This window comes from Styela clava, chromosome 12, assembly GCF_964204865.1.
Source record: "Styela clava chromosome 12, kaStyClav1.hap1.2, whole genome shotgun sequence".
NCBI classification, from domain to species: domain Eukaryota; kingdom Metazoa; phylum Chordata; class Ascidiacea; order Stolidobranchia; family Styelidae; genus Styela; species Styela clava.
Window position 1 is genome coordinate 3193297 of NC_135261.1, and position 16769 is coordinate 3210065.

Consider the following 16769-nt stretch of genomic DNA (forward strand, 5'->3'; position numbering starts at 1 on the left):
AAATGTAAACAATAAAAAAAATGTAAATATTCAAAATAAAGCGGGCATGATCTAATCTAACTAATATTTTTTTATTATTAATTAGCATCACGCTCCCTCAAAAAATTGTCTCCGAAACCCTCCTTGTCCAGCATTTGAGAACTGCTATGCTGGAGGCTACATATACAAGATTCTACATAGTTGTTTAGTTGTTTCTACATAGTCTACTTCAGTTGTTTGTGTCCGAATACAGTTTTCATTATCGTATTCGCCTGAACTGGGTAATATATGGATACTCAATCTCAATATTCAATTACCATTTTCAGAATCTTCCGAAATTATGCACAACTGCCACCGAGTGTGTGAGTGCATTTGCGATGGACATGGCAATGCAAACTCAGTTATTCAAATCCGGTGTCATTTGGCATCTACTCCTCTATTTATTCAATTATGACTTCACATTGGAAGAAGGCGGAGTTTCAAAGAGTGAAGAGTCCAATCAGCAGGTTGATTTTTTTTTTTAAATAATTCTTTGGCCAATCATGATTATTAGATTTATTTTGTACTCAGCCATGGTATAAAATATTAACGCGACACAAGACACAAATTCAAGAAAGTTGCCTAAAACTTAGAGGTGATTTAAAACTCTGGACATAAAAGTATTAAAAGGGCAATCTCATCATTTGGACATAGAATATAAGAGGAAAAACCTGACTCTACCAGAGATACTCTCTGATTGATTTCTGAGTATTGTCTGCTTTGGTTCGTTTGCACCACTTTTGTTTGTTGGGCTAGTTATGAAGCAAGTAAATAAGGGAATGAAGTCGGATTTATGTGATTGGGATAAGTAGGCCAGAGCTTTTTAAATTGAGACATACGTTTGCAGTGTGTGTATTCAATAATTCAATTTTAATGCTCATACATAGCTATTATATTTAAGGGGTGACAATTTTTTCCAATGGTGTATTTTTCCTAATCCATTGTCGAAGCCAACCTATCCATGAATCTAGAATTAATATCCTCATTTTCCAGGAAATGGCAAACCGACTTGCTCGTCTCTCTGTCCATGCACTGGCGTGTTTAGGTGGCTACCTCACAAAAGAAGGGGGAAATCCCCTTGTACAAAAGTCCCTCAGTGCTCTCATCACTGGATATTTGGCGAATAAACTAGGAGAAGGAAACTATGCAGAGGTTTGTATTTTGTTTTCTTATTCATTTTTGTGTTTTCCTATTCATTTTTGACTGGGTAATCGTCTATATACGAATATTATAGTATTCAAGGTTCTCATTTTATAATTTGCACTTAGGGGTGACAGTCTTTGTTTGTGTTTAAATTAAAGTGTTAGTTTCAACTCATCTGATTGTGTATTGTAATTTTAAAATCTGCCAACAGCCGAGAATCAGAATTCGCTATCGTATATTCCAAAGTGCCTGGAACCCGAACCTAATTTCTAAGTTTTGCAATCTGTTAACTTTCTGTTTCAGTCTAACTCGCAGTCTGTGAGTAGAGGTGGTATTCTTGTTAAGCTGAGGCCGAAATTCTATTTTAATAGTTCATTGTTAATTAGACTTTTGGCCCTTCAAAACAGTTGGTTGACATTGATTGTATAGCCTTTTTTTTATTCATTAGGTGGTAGAGATTTGATTCTGTCAGTCTGGTAGAATTTTTGTGTAAATCCGTAGAAATTTAAAAATTATTGGAGTAATTGATTCTAACTTTTTACTAGATTTAACTACCGGTAGGTTCTATTCTAGTAACCATACTTAACACAGCATGAAATAGTTTTATTGGTTTTCTTTTTCATTTTGCTGGAATTACAGAATCGTATGGACAATTTCACTGAGGTGAGAATTGGTGTCAATTCACGGTGATTTCAATTCATCATTTCTCCTGAAATGATGATGAATTATAAACTTGCTTGGTGAATTTATTTTTCCTTGTGTCATTTTTGTTTTATTTGGTGTACTCTGAAATGAATCTAACTTGGATGTAATGAATGTTCTAGTTCTTCCACTTGTTCACACTATCAATTATGAGCCAGTTTTCTTCTTTTGCTAGAAAACCATATGGCCACTGGTTATGCCATGAATCTCACTTCCAAAGCTTTTTTTGATCATTCGAAAAATCTTCTGAATCCCATATCTATATTTTATTTTATATTTTATTACTCTATGTGGTGTATACTTCATTTCTTGAACTAATTCATCGATAATCTTTATTCATTTTATATCTGGTATGGGTGTCTATTTCTGACTAGCTTGGAATCCTGAATTTACATTCTCTCGCCACTTTCCTCTTTATATTCAATAAACTATGTTTGTTTATTTTTGTTATTCTTATTTTGCCATGCAACAACTTATTTTTTCTTCCTCACAAAAATCCCCAATCATTGATAAATGCCTCGAATATGACAAAAATATTTAAGATATCTATTAAAAATGTAAAAACTGTAACATGCATTAGTTATAACCCATGCTCCAAACAAATCCATAGAAATATGTAGCTACTACATCTTACATGGGCAAAGTACGGCAAAATCTTACATGGGCAAATCTGACCCGGCCTGTTGGGTAATTCAATCTGGCTTGTCTGGTTCTGCGACAACCAAACTAAAACCAAATTTTGATGTTTTAGCTAAAAAGTAGCTCAGGGAATTTGTTGAGATCGCGATTGAATTTGGTTTTAGCACAAGGCCTATTTTCTCCATATTCGCTTTTGTGACACTAACATTGTAAATATTGTTCATGAAATGTAACTTTTTTCATCACATTTACTTGGCCCGCCAGTCTGGGTGGGCAAAATTTTGGCTCTTGGTCCTAAAATTGTGCCCATCCATGAGCTACATGGTCGGAAATATCTAATTTGTTTACTAATATATCAATAAACCACTGTCACAAAGCATTTATTCTGATTGGGGTAGACTAATCAATTTCTCAAATGGCGGCTGTCCTTTATGGTAGCTTTTCTAACAAGTTAAAAACATAGTTATATATCATCATTAGATTGCTAATTATTTGCTTTGGATGTTTATCTTTTGTATTTTTACATCTTATGCTTTGGAACAAGGCCCTGTATAGGATCTACATCCATGGGAGAACCTACTATATTTGGAAGCTACTAAACTTTCTATTTCAGCTTTGTCTATCCGATTATTACATCCTGGGTAAGGTACTGGGCATGGGATTTGTACTAAAGATGTTTGATCTATCTAGCCCAGGGGTGGGCAACTTCTCTAGTCGACGGGCCAGATGTGGGAAAATGAGGTTCTCGGCAGGCCGGATTATGACATGAATAGTATTCAATATCTTAATCACATATTTATTCGCTAATGCAAAAAAAGAAAATTTTAAATTGCGTTTAAAGTAAAGTTTAAACTGCAAAAAAAAATAGACCAAAAAACACATAATGAATTTATCATAATGTACTAAAAGTGTAATATTGTAATATCATAATGTACTGATGTACAGTCAGCGGGCCGGTCAAAATCTCGTCTGGCCCGCGGGCCGTATGTTGCCCACCCCTGATCTAGCCTATCTTAACCTATAACAATTAACCCATAGGTCATCTTACATGGTATTTTATCATATTTTAAATATGTATGACCTTTTACCTAGGTTTAAACTTTAACCTTTTGTTTCCATAGGTACTGAAAATCCTTAACAGCAATACAGAGAACCCATACTTGATATGGGATAATTCTACAAGAATTGAACTGACTGAGTTTTTGAAGGAACAACAAAGAATGGTTATAAGAACAGTAAGTTTTATTTTGATCTCTGATAACCTACGCGAGTTTGCCGGTTTCAATCTTCTGGAGGGTAATTTTGTGTTAGGACTGGGAGGATTGCTAGATGGTTACTGCTTCCTCCATCATCAAGTTCATGAAACAAATAGAAAACCTTGTTAAAAAAAGCCTATTAGAAGCCGATATATAGATCCTTTACGCGTCCGATTCAATCGAGAAATCTGTTATCGGCTTAATTTTTGTGGAGTTTTTTTTTAAATATAAATTACTATCTTGTCTTTTTTCAAATTACCAATTTTTATAAAAATGCTAACCCAGGTATTATTTTTACAGGGAGAGTGTGATCCAACATTTGGGTCAGATTTTGTGTTCACCGTCCACGGTAAGGAGTTGATCATCGGTGACATATTTGTGAGGATTTACAATGAACAACCTACGTTTCCTTTAATGGTGTGTTGAATATTTTATTTTTCTAATCTCATGTCCTCCATGAATAGAAAATTCGCTAAGCAGAAAATCTAGTCGAGGATGTAGTGACATCAGGGCTAATTGACAGTCTGTGGTCCAGATTCATGTCCGGATTCGATTTGGATGACTCCTGTTTGGTTTTTGGAGCATTGGCGCCATTAAGTTTGGATACACTTTTATTTATAGTTTGAGTTAGTTTCATCATTTTCTCATCTTATATGCGAAGAGCAGTGATTCCATAATAACTCGGTTAACGCATAATCATCATCCGGCTTCGAGGATTCTTATATTTGTGGTTACCTAATTAAACATGAATATGCCTATTTGAGGTACTATTTAGGCCTGCTATGAATATATTTTCTGATAAGACTGGACCCTGCAAATTTTGAACTTCCATATGTGGACTTCTATTAAAAATTGTTGAACAGCCCCGCTGACATTACGTAGAAAATTGCCTTACTCTTGACTGATTATTGTTCGAACCTGGAATCTGAAATGTGTGGGTATGTCCAGATGACTTGAAACTTTCCATTTCCATTGTAATTATTATAGCCTTCATTCCACAATACCGGTAAGGCGGTAATACTCTGTGCGTGAACCAAAGCTTTCTCAAAATTGATCAGCTATAAATAAATACACTTTATGGAAAAAATTTGAAAATTGGGATCAACTGAAGAATCTCCCCCCCGGACCCACCTGTGGAGGAGATTCTTCAGTTGGTCTTAGTTTGGGTGGAGATTCTTCAGTTGATCCCGTTTCCCAACTGAAGAATATCTCCCTCCCCAAAACCACCTAAGCCGATATTACCAGTTGATCCTTCATTTGACCTGGACTAATTATTTGGTATGGTTAGGGTTAAATGGTCTTAGTTGGGGTGGAGATTCTACAGTTGGTCTAACTTGGGATGGAGATTCTCCAGTTGGTCTGCAAATTGTTTAGGAAATAATTCTTTCAGGTACCACTTGTATACATATATATATATATATATCTTCTGAAACGATTGGTCCAGTAATTTACTGCTCTAAGAACGACCACATTTTTAAAACTGTCCACTCAACCATTTTTTCTTTTTCATTACTAATTACTGCTTCCAATTCAGGAACCTCATACTTTTGCAAAGAAACTTCTGGATTACCTGGGATCACAGGCCGAGGTCAGTTTCTAATGTTCAATGTATAGCGTTATATACTTGTGTTTGTTTGTGTATGTGTGAAGTGAGAATAAAAGCCTTACAGGTTATAGCAAAACAATATTAGCAGTCTGTAAAATCTGAGCCAAGGTATAAAGTTGGGTAAAAAAGTGCTACTTAAAGGGAAAAGGCACTCGCTTGTCTGAGGTAGCTGAGGTTTGACCACGAGGCTAACACCTTTCTGTCATAAAGCCCGATAAATACAATTTATGTTTATTATGGCTCAAAAGGTTTTGGTAATTGAAAACGGTAAACAAAGTTTTTTTATGTCATTTATGAGTACTTCCAACCTTTTTCTAAGCTCTAGAGACCCAATTATTTACTGATAACAGTAACAATTATTGCAAATCAGTTTTTCGTTTTACTGTCCTTGAAATTGTAATATTTTGAGTGGTAGTGTGTTTTGATGGTAAAGTTGAATATTGTAGCGTTTTGCCGCATTTTGTATGTTGCAATTGAATGATTTTGACTAGATTCTTGTGAATGACATATGAATATGAGGTTAATTAGACTGATCAAGACAATTAATCAGCGGAAATATCGGTATCCAGGCCGGATAGCGACTGTCAAAACAGTGACTGTCATAATGGCGACTTCATAATAGCGACGTAATCAAGTGATCGACTGATCGCTGTTTTAAATGAATCGCTGTTGTGTAGTCGCTCTATTGACAGTCGCTGTTTTAAATTAATCGCTGTCGTGTGGTCGCTCTATTGACAGTCGGTATTTGGAACCCTAGCCGGAAATATCATCATCTTGAATCTAATGATTGCTATCTCTCGGCATTTAAGTGGTTGATATGGACAAATTATCTTACAAAATGGCAATTTAGAACATTCATATGTTTCTACATTGAATATTACTACCCGATGGTCCTCTGTCCATCTCTATTTGCTGTTGAGTTTTCATAACTAAGGCATTTTAAACTAATCAGTTTTGTCCATTCCTGCCAGCTGTCCATGCATCTTAAATATTAACTGTTTAACTATTTCCATACTCAATATGGGCCGGCACCGTCACCTCTACACTAAGATAAATATGTAAATTGCTATATTAAATTTGCTTGTATTGTCAATACACATAGAATCTATGCTTATAATAACTTATATTAAAATGATCAAAATACTCTGATTGTAAAATAATAGCAATTGAGTCTTTCTAATTAAAATAAATTTATTCTCATATTTGCTGCTGTCAATTCACTGCAATGGATGACCTATGAACTTTGAACTTCGACACATGGATGCATGGTGACAAAACCTGAACTTTTTTGCATGTTTCTCCTCTCTCCTATTTTGTTATAAATTGCACATCATATCCATTCTATTGTACTTTATTTGCACCTTTCTATTGTACCTTGCTGTTGGCCAATTTTGAATGAAACTTTGACTATTCGGCTCCTTTCCTTGTAACTCATCTATTTTTTTCTTGTTTTTCTGCGATTGCATTGTTTCGATCAATTTTCTTGTTTTCTAACCTCTTGGTGGCATTGAATTGCCGTTATCCATTATTTTTTTTATACCCTCTGCATGTAACACTGTCTTATGAAAAAAAATATTGCCAAATTTTTTATGCAACTACACTCTCTATATCGCTTACTCTATTTTCCCTAACGGCACTCTACTGGCTCTATCACTTCCCTGGTGACCATTTTTGCATGTAACATTGTTTTTCCATCACCATTTCCCTTTTTCTCTTCACACAACATTCTCATAAAATTTTCCTTTGTGGCGACATATTTTTATCTCGCTATTCTCCTTTTGGATAAAACTCTAACCTTTTATCATTATTCCATGTTCTTTTGCAACCACACTCTCGTGGATGTTCTTTTGTGGCTAATTTATGTCGACATGTTTTTATTCCCTTTTGGATATAACTCTAACACTTTTTCGTTCCTCATTATTTTGCAATCACATCTTTTTCCTAAACTCAAATATTTCTTTTTCCTTTCCTCATTTTGTTGAACTTGTCCAAGGAAATTTTTTCTCATTATTTGACTGTAACAACCTCTTAATTTCTGTGGAATTTACAATTAATTGCTTGCTTTTTTCTAAATTCTTCATTCATATAATTTTGCTTCATATTTTTATCACTTTTCGTTTGCTTTTTGTTATAACACTCACTTTATCATTTATTAATAATCACACTAATTTTATATTGGAATAATTTTAATTAAATTTTCTTTGTTGATTTTTGATTGTCAATTCTGCGATTCTTTTGTTTTTTAATGGCTTATATAAATATATTGAGCAAACTAATTGTAATGGAACTACCAATTTTGATTTTCACAAAATTTGGTATTACTAATTATATTGAATATTGCAAATAATGCATTTCTGTAAAATTACTTCCAACGGAATTCATGTATTTTGATAAATATTTGATACTCACCATTTTTGAAAATAATAAATTGTTATGTATTGATGCAATTTTGCTACTAATTATTAATGAAACGAATAAATTACATGAAAACTAAATTAATAAACTTGTAAAATCACTCAACACAATTCATGAATTTTAATAAATGATTTCAACATATCACCTGTAAAACAATAAATGATAATAATTTGATGCGATCAATTCCCAAAAATAGTATGTCCTAAGTTTAATGGCACTAAACCAACAACAAATCCCAAATGGTGAACAGAGACTACGCAAGGAACAAGGCCATCCACCGATTCCCCTCAAACCAACGAAACTGAAACCGACGGGCCAATCAGATTTGATCAGCATGGATAAGAACGCTACGAAGCCACCTGTGCCTGCAAAATCTGTCTCTAACGACCGACTTGCGAATTGTGAGGCTGCTCTTCAAGCTTTATCGAATGTGATCAAGAACTGCCCTGGTTGGTATCTTTGTATTGTAGTCTATAAGTGCTGAATTCACTGCTTCGAAGATGTTTTCATGTTCATTTAAACTCTTTCGAGTCTCTGGTAAATTGATTTTTACTAACGCACATTTCACTGCCACAATTTTATGTGGATTTAGTAGCTCTTAGCACTTTAGTGGTCATTCTTAACTTAATTCAATGATGAATCTCCTTTACTTCTGAGTCATTACCTGTGACCTTGCATTAAGAAAATTGTCTTGAAATTTGAATTTTTATGAAGTATTTCTTTTCCTTGGAGCATGACAGCAGGAACTATTCAGGCAGCACATTTTTGCTCTAAACAAGGATTTGTTGTTGAATACTATGTACAGCGCATCCCGGAGAATATGATTGACGGCAGTTCATTTGTGGTTATAAGATTTATGAGCTCGCTTGTCATGCTTCTTATTATTTTGTAGAGGCTCGCATTTTCAAATACGATGAGGGCTAATTAATTATGTACGCCAGGGAACTTCTCGCCTCATCATTGTAGAATTTGTCAGTTATGCTTTCTCCATCTCCAAGTCCATTCATCCAAAACAAATAACCGGTTAACTATTCCCATACTAGACATGGACTACGACCTGACAAGAGTCCTATGATTGAGCCAGCTTATCGATTTTCCTCTCCAATATTATTTGGTCCACATTACTGATGGGAAGTACCAGCTTCCCCTCCCTTCGAGTTCATTCACCTTGTGTATAAATAACTGGTTAACTATTCCTATAACCGGCATGTATTGGTAACCAGACTAGAAAACATGGGCTCAGGGATGAATATGTAAATTTTAAAATATCAGGCTTAGATGTTCCTGAAACATTTTTGTTTCTCACAGGCACAGAAGCAGTTTGCATTGGTCATTTCAAGTTGATATTTTCACTTCTGAGAGTGGATAATGCTTCCAAGATGCAGCTGGTAGCTTTAGAGGTGAATTTATTAGTTACATTACCCAAGAGGGGTATCGAATTGGCAATAAATGTTACATAAGCTATCTACAAATTAAATTTATTTTGTCTGTACGAGTAGTTTCATTATCGCGATGATAAATTGTTATGTGTCGAGCTATCTGGCGTAAAAAAATAATTTTTTGTTACCATGATGCCAATTTTTCAAATTCACAGTTTTATTATAGTATTTTCCCAATCACTAACACAATAAGAACTCTGTATGTAAATGTATTGTTAAGAGGTGCCTGTATTTGGCAGAGTGCAAGATACTAGGCAAGAGGTCGAATTGAAATTAATTTTTTTATTAATAATTATTAATAATAATAATTAATTAATTAATAATATTAATAATTAATTAATTTTTTGAACCTCTTCATTTACAGGGTGTCCATAAAGTCCTGAAAATTTTTTAAATTGCAAATGGGATCCATCGATACCTTGTATTGTTTTGGTCCTCGCAGATGTATTAAATGAGGTAAAATCACTTAAACAACAAACCTGGTTGAGATATATTGACAACTGACTTCATAACAAAATTGAAATTGTAAAGGGACTTTATGGACACCTGTATATTAACTTTTCCTATTTAATTATATTCATTGTATTCATCAAGGTACTAAGTGGAGTTACCGGCAACAGAGAATGCGTTCAAAACATCGCGGATTCAAAAATTACTTCTTTACTGTTGCTAACACTGGAATCATTGCCAGCTGGCAGGGGACTCATACTTGTGACTTTACATGCTCTTGCATCCAATACTAAGATTGTTAAAGAAGTTTTAGAACAAGGTAATGTTGCAAAATGTTTCAATTTTTCAAACTTTTAGGTGACTTCGGGTTAGTGCGAGTTGGTCTGGGGAGTGTTGTATCGTACTTTGGCTTTTTGCTAATATAAAAAATGTGATGTTGTCATTTAAATTGGTAAAGTTTGACTCCCAGCTAGAGGATTTGAAAAATTATCAATGTCCAACCCTCACTTGAAGAAGTGGATCTTAATTTGCTTGATGCCACTTGTCACTTTTGTTTCGAAGAATTTATTTATTAACTTACTGTAACACATAAAAATACAATCTATTTTATATTAGAGATTCGAAAAACACCCAATTCTAGCTCATAAATTGGGTTAGCAGAATCTACTTGGTTCATCAGTTTGCTGAAGATTGAGAAAAATATACTAAAAGTTATCATCTTGTTTTATAGGTGGATTAATCTACTTGCTTGATTTATTCTGCAATTCCACAACTCCTTCTGTCCGTGAACAAACAGCCGATCTGTTTGCAAAGCTGTCTTCTGATAAGTTGACAGGACCTAAGGTATTTTTATTTTTTTTTCTATATTTTTTTGTTTAGGTTTATGTATCTATAATTCATACATAGCCAAAGATTGTTTCATAATGTCTTTGTAATATTAATTCCAAGTTACATTTATATCAATCATTATAGGCACAGGTTGGTTTCCAACATATATAAATTAAAATAAAACGCACAATCAAGCTGTCTTAACTGGACTGGAAAAATTTTCACAGTTTTGAACTTGTATATGAATATCTAAAATACAGTTTAATGGGGTGGGTTTACTATGAATCAGCTTAAATTATATTAGTATTTGTTGTGTTTCAAACCCAAACACTCGCTGCCCATTGGTTTAATGCAAGCGCATGCGTATATTACTAAATTCTATATGAAAATAACACTGCTACAAATATGCAATAGTCCAGTAATGATCGTTACAACTTAGATTAAGTTCGACCATTTTTATATTTGAGACAAACAAGTATTAGCTTAGAAATTTCCATCATAACTGCCCGCCGCCCTTTTCTAGTTTAATGGCCAAAACATTCTCTTCCCATATGTAAAATTTTTTTCTCAATATTTCTAGATCCGAATTCTTCTGAGCAAATTCTTACCCTCCATATTCATGGATGCGATGCGAGACTCACCCGAGGCCGCCGTTCATATGTTTGAAGGAACGCATGAAAACCCTGAACTCATCTGGAATGATGAAGCCAGAGAAAAAGTCTGCTCTACTGTCAAGAATATGGCTTTAGAGTAAGTTTTTTTTGACTTTTGTTGGGAATAAGTGAAAACATCTAAAGATAAAAAAACACTATGCGCAAATATCCAGGTACTAAGCTCGAAATAAAGTAGAACCGATACCAGTACTTTTTCCTCTCAAAATACTCTTACCTTCACTGATCTCCAGAGTCCAGATTATCGAAATATGGTTGGCGAACTGCCACACAGACACTCAGTGCAAAATTTTTTATTTTGATGATGTCATCACACAAAATTCTCAAAGTAAAGAACGAATCCCATAAAGCCTACTGAAATTTTTGAAATAAATGGAAGTGACATCGCCACACTTAACTTCTAAATAAAAACAAATGTCATAGAGCTGAAAAAAAAAATAATAGCCTTCTAGTGACAACAGCAATCTTTTACCCCTCAAAATTTCAATTGGTCCAATAATTAATAAAAAAGTTTCTTTATGAATTCAACAAATCGATCCACAGTTTTTTTTAATTATGGTTCATGAATATGATGTTATATATTGTGCCGAATGCCAATTCTATGTGAATTAAACTACAGGATGGAGATGATCCTGATATTTTGTCTGTAACCTTAATGATGAATTTACTTTATATTTTAGACACTACAAGAAGCAGACACTAAATCCTGACCTAACATGGAAACTCCCTGATGATTATGTTTCTGCATTTGTTAATGAAGCAGTAGGAGAGGTCGTGGTAAGTGAAACAATTAAGATGATTGTCAGTTGAACTTATACTAAACAAACTATCTAGCATAGGATGGTCCGAACCTTAGCACGCGGATCGCAGTCACATTCTGTGCGGCCCACAGAACAGTTTTAGCATACAGATATTTGTATTCATTGGCATATCATTTTTTAGCTATTCCAACTCGGGCTGGGATCTCAAGATTTAAACCCTTTTCCTAATTCCGATGTCATGATTGATTATTATTGAAGTGAGTAAACTCGCAGTGTTTTGATCACTTTTGGGTTTTCCCAACTGCGGCCTGCAAGGCTTACTCAAAAATATTTTGCGTCCCTTCAATCTCGCAAACCTTGGACCACTCTGATCTAGCATCGTTGCTAGAGGTTGTAAATCATTTTGGCTCACACATATTTTTTATTGTGAAAAAATGAGACTGTGATTGGGTGGGTCATAGGTATTTGAACATAAGTAAGCATAAGTAAGAAATTAGGATTTTTTTTTGCAATTCTTATATTCTTTGGTTAGTATCGTGTAGTTTTTATCATGGGGAATTATCACTGAACTAAGACAGTTTCTGGTACTCGATTTCATGTTATTTTAGCAATTAGCGTTGGATTGAAAGAGGAAATTTTTGTTATTGAAATTTTAGTACGTTCTTTTGTTCTGTTCGTTTCTAGGTGGCAGGAGTGTATCTTCGTTTGTTCATCGCTCAACCAGGATGGGTGTTAAGAAAACCGAGAGAGTTCACAGTAGAAATCATGGAGAAATTTACAAAGCTGGTTTCAAACCCGGGATATCAGGTAACATATCTCTTCTTATGCCTGATTACAGGGCTTCCCAAACTGGGCGTCCGGCAACAAATTTTTGAGGCCGTCAAGAGTGCAGCAATTTCACACAAATTCTATATCCGCTGTACTTATTTGAGCTTTTGATTCGAAACACAATTATTAGAACTAGCTCTGAATGGGCCAGTTACAGATAATAGACTTGCTTACTGGGCCAGAGGCTCAAAACTCGATATGAATTTATGAACAAAAACAGTTTATTGGCAAAAATCTGACGTAACAGCCGATGTACAATAAATTCTAGTTTACTGAATGGCTCAAGAAGCTTGCACATGTGGGCTGGATGAAAAGTCGTCTTGCATGCTAACAGAGGGACAAATATGTTAGTGTGTAGCAATTAGTCTGAACAATAGTATATATTTTCCTCGTAACACTTCGGTGGTCCGGCTCCTTAATTTGCCCACGTCTGGTCTTCATAATGTGAACATAATTCTTATTTCAGGGTGAAGCTCTTGAAACAGTCACACAAGCCATTTGCTGTCTGTTCACTTCTCAACCAGCACTTGCAGAACAAGTTCCAACACTTGGGCATCTTCCAACTGTGTTCAAATACATGGCCAGTAAAAATGATGCCGTTCCGAAAGCTTGCATTGCAGTGATTCATATACTATCAGATAATGAGGTGTGCAGTATTTCAAACCTTAGCACTTGGTTGTTTTTATGCCTTCCTACATAAAATTAGTTTTTTTTTGTTTATCTCAATAATAATTAAAAGACTTTAATATCATTATTGCTGTCGTTTGTTTTTTTATGAAATAAGTATGCTGTAACTGTTTCCAATATAAGCCTGACGAGTTCAAATTTGATAGAAGAGTTAAATTCACGTATTACTATATCTATAATGAGATTATTGTATATTATTAAATGTCTCTTATTTTCTTTTTAGTATTATTATTACTTGTCTCACTTCTCCGTTGCCTTCTCAATAAATCACAATTTTTTTTTATTGAATTGTTATTTTTTTTGTGAACAAATTGGTTTTTACTTCTATTCACTCATTGTTGTATAATTCTGTCTTTAACTCTATTTGAAGGTCTCGATATTTACTGATTTTTGTGAAGTCAGTCTTTCGTATTTGAAATTTTCTACAGTGCTTAAAATTAACTTATATTTTCTATAAATCCATTTTAGAGTTGTGTCCATGCTTATGCCTTGACTGAATGCATACGACCACTCATGCGTGGTATGAAAACCAGACCAGATCAGATCGGAATAGCATGTGATGCCATGCATAAAATGTTCACAGTGGACCAGAGCCCTCAACTCATACAACAGGTAGATAAAGTACTTGAATAGATGTGGATGAGGGCTGAAAGGTCAAATGTTAGCTTGATGGGTATTGTTGGCCATTGTGCAAAGCTAATTACCAAATGGGATGCTGTGGTTTGGCATATAATTTAGTCGTGTCACTAGTTTTACCTTTTTTTGTGGGCTTTGGCGAACACCTGAACATAATAGCGCAGGCTCATGGGTGTTTTCGAAATAGAAAAAATATCGTGGTGAAATTACTATGTATCACATTGATCATTGCAATAAAAAATTGAAAATTCAATAACTAATTCTTAATAAAGTACATTGAACTGCAGGCCATCTTTTTCCTTCTTACTCAAAGTTAATATGTGGCATATCGAATAAAGCTTTAACAAGATAGTATCAAAGTGATTAATAGGAATTTAACGTAATGTCTTTCCATGAAAAAGCAAGTATTTTTGCGAGCTTTTATTAGATCATAGTCTAACTTCTGGTGACAGAACAAGATATATCAACCAGCCAATAAATAATGCATTATATAAGAAATCTCTATAGTTATATCCAGTGATAAGCTGAAAAAATCGCAAAATTCGCCTAATTCGCAAAAATGTAATATATTCACAACATGATGCGGACGTTTACAGAACAGCAAAGAAATTATATGAAATATGTTTGTGTAAAATTATAAGAGTATTCATAGCAATTCAATACAAATCTTATTATTAGAAAGGTATAGACTATAGAATGAATTTTCATGGGGTCAAAGATCGGGGAAACATCTATTACACGTTACTGCTGTACTAATAATTATTTGTGTGATGTGATGTAAAAAGACTCAATATGATGTAACAAAACATAAATTAATAACTAAGTATACCAGAGAAACTAGACTTTTTGTACCACAATTTTATTTCAACAACAGGAACGCAAATGTTGTAAAATGTCCAACAACCGGAACGACATTCTGGTGCGTTCCGGCTACAGCTCACCACTGGTTATATTTTGATTTTTCTAAAAAATTTTGATATACCATTTTGGTGAAAAGGGATATTTTATTCTTGTTTTCAATATACAACATTTTTCTGTCCAGGTTCTCAACGCAGATTTGATTCCATTCCTACTTCGACTACTTGAGGGAGAAGGCATGCAAGGAGTGCCGAATGCTGCTCAAACTAAGGCCCAGATTGTTAAGTCATTAAAAGCAATGATGGGAAGCTTCGAACATGGAGAAGAAGTTAGTTTGGATTGTTATTGCTATATATTATGAGTGATATGTTGAGGATATCGAGCACAACCGATGTTTCCAGAATGATGTATTTTGTCGGCACTTTGAGTTTCTATACAGAAAAATTCATCGGGGCATCATATGGTGAAGACATTAGTGCATACTCACTACATACACGGTGTTTAAAAAATTTCGCCTGATTTTATAGTGACAATAAGTAAAAATTTTGCCACACTTCATAGTGATAACAATTGTAAGTTCAAATAAATTTTATTGTATGATTAATGAGAACTACAAGCACAATAAGAACTAGTAATAAACAAAGACATACATTTTCAATTGTTATTACTATGAAATTGAGCAGAATTTTTTGGACACCCTGTATATATCCTCCTATAATAATTGTTGTCTGCGTCGGTTTTTAGCAAACCTGTGTGACTTTCCTATACATATTACACTCTGAACAAGAATCTGCACAAGCGGCCGCTAATATTTAATTTTATGTAAAGTGATACTTTTTTGGAAGAAATGGAATCTCTATAGTTCAGCATTGCCTACCAGATTTACTTCACCCTAGGTTGGGCTTTGGACCCTATGGCGTTTAACCATCGAGTTTCGTCCTTTGTTACCAACATAGTTCAAGTTTAATACATCAACCATTATGCTAATTTGTTGTTGTATTCTTCCAAATATTTTGGAACTCTTTATTCCTTCCTCACCATGTGTGGAACTACTTTATTTATTCAATCTTCAATGGATCATTAGCTGGTATTATGCGCAAGTAACACTCCCGCTTTTGTACTGTTCAAGTCGCATAAATAAGTGTTACAGTAATAATAAAGAACTAAAGAAAATTAGGAATAGGATTTACATATTTACCCCGGGGGAGGGGGGGAGGGAAGAGGCTAATGGTGAACCACGGCCTCTCGCCCGGTAAACCGTTCATGTTCTGTATGGGATTCGAAAGCGAGATATTTGTTTTAGAAAGCATGGTTATAATACTATAGCAAATACAAAGTCAAACAAAAATCTTTCTTGGGGACGAATTCCTTCCCGGTTGGGATACGTTGCGCTAGTCCATTGCGGCCACTAAGATTAAATGAGATATAAATTTTATACTAATCCTAAATCTTGTTTTCAGATTCAAGGTATTTTAGAGAAGTCCAGCACTTGGGCAGCTTATAAAGACCAGAGACACGATTTGTTTATTTCTAATACTAATATATCTGGATATCTCACCGGTAAGTTTAATTTATATTAGATATTTTGATTTCAGAGAAAGTATTCTGTGAGCTTGTTGCCGTACTGGGGCAAGATATTTTCACGCTCCAGCCTTTTTCTTATCTGCTATTGCGCAACATTGGAACGATACTATGATTCTTTTCAATGTGGCCTGAGGTATTTTGATTTCAATATTCAAGATGTTTAATTGCAATACTGGATGAGTTTCAAACATTTTCAATTTTGTTACAAACCTGTTAATGATATAATAGCAATCATCATCCCAATATCA

At 34.4% G+C, this 16769-nt stretch overlaps 1 protein-coding gene across 3 annotated transcripts in view; it reads left to right on the forward strand.

The window, feature by feature from the left end:
- Positions 1 to 16769, forward strand: part of LOC120329620 (dnaJ homolog subfamily C member 13-like) — a 55695-nt gene that overhangs the window by 36709 nt on the left and 2217 nt on the right. The window contains exons 38-54 of one of the 3 annotated variants that reach the window (XM_039396334.2): positions 306 to 485; positions 1012 to 1170; positions 1801 to 1824; positions 3624 to 3737; positions 4059 to 4175; positions 5293 to 5346; positions 7976 to 8228; positions 9088 to 9179; positions 9813 to 9987; positions 10399 to 10511; positions 11077 to 11246; positions 11848 to 11944; positions 12613 to 12735; positions 13223 to 13402; positions 13912 to 14055; positions 15122 to 15265; positions 16398 to 16497. In XM_039396334.2, coding sequence (XP_039252268.2) covers positions 306 to 485; positions 1012 to 1170; positions 1801 to 1824; positions 3624 to 3737; positions 4059 to 4175; positions 5293 to 5346; positions 7976 to 8228; positions 9088 to 9179; positions 9813 to 9987; positions 10399 to 10511; positions 11077 to 11246; positions 11848 to 11944; positions 12613 to 12735; positions 13223 to 13402; positions 13912 to 14055; positions 15122 to 15265; positions 16398 to 16497 — 2239 coding nt within the window. The remainder of the gene's footprint in view (positions 1 to 305; positions 486 to 1011; positions 1171 to 1800; positions 1825 to 3623; positions 3738 to 4058; positions 4176 to 5292; positions 5347 to 7975; positions 8229 to 9087; positions 9180 to 9812; positions 9988 to 10398; positions 10512 to 11076; positions 11247 to 11847; positions 11945 to 12612; positions 12736 to 13222; positions 13403 to 13911; positions 14056 to 15121; positions 15266 to 16397; positions 16498 to 16769) is intronic. The other 2 variants (XM_078118446.1, XM_039396335.2) reach the window with 2 other exon arrangements.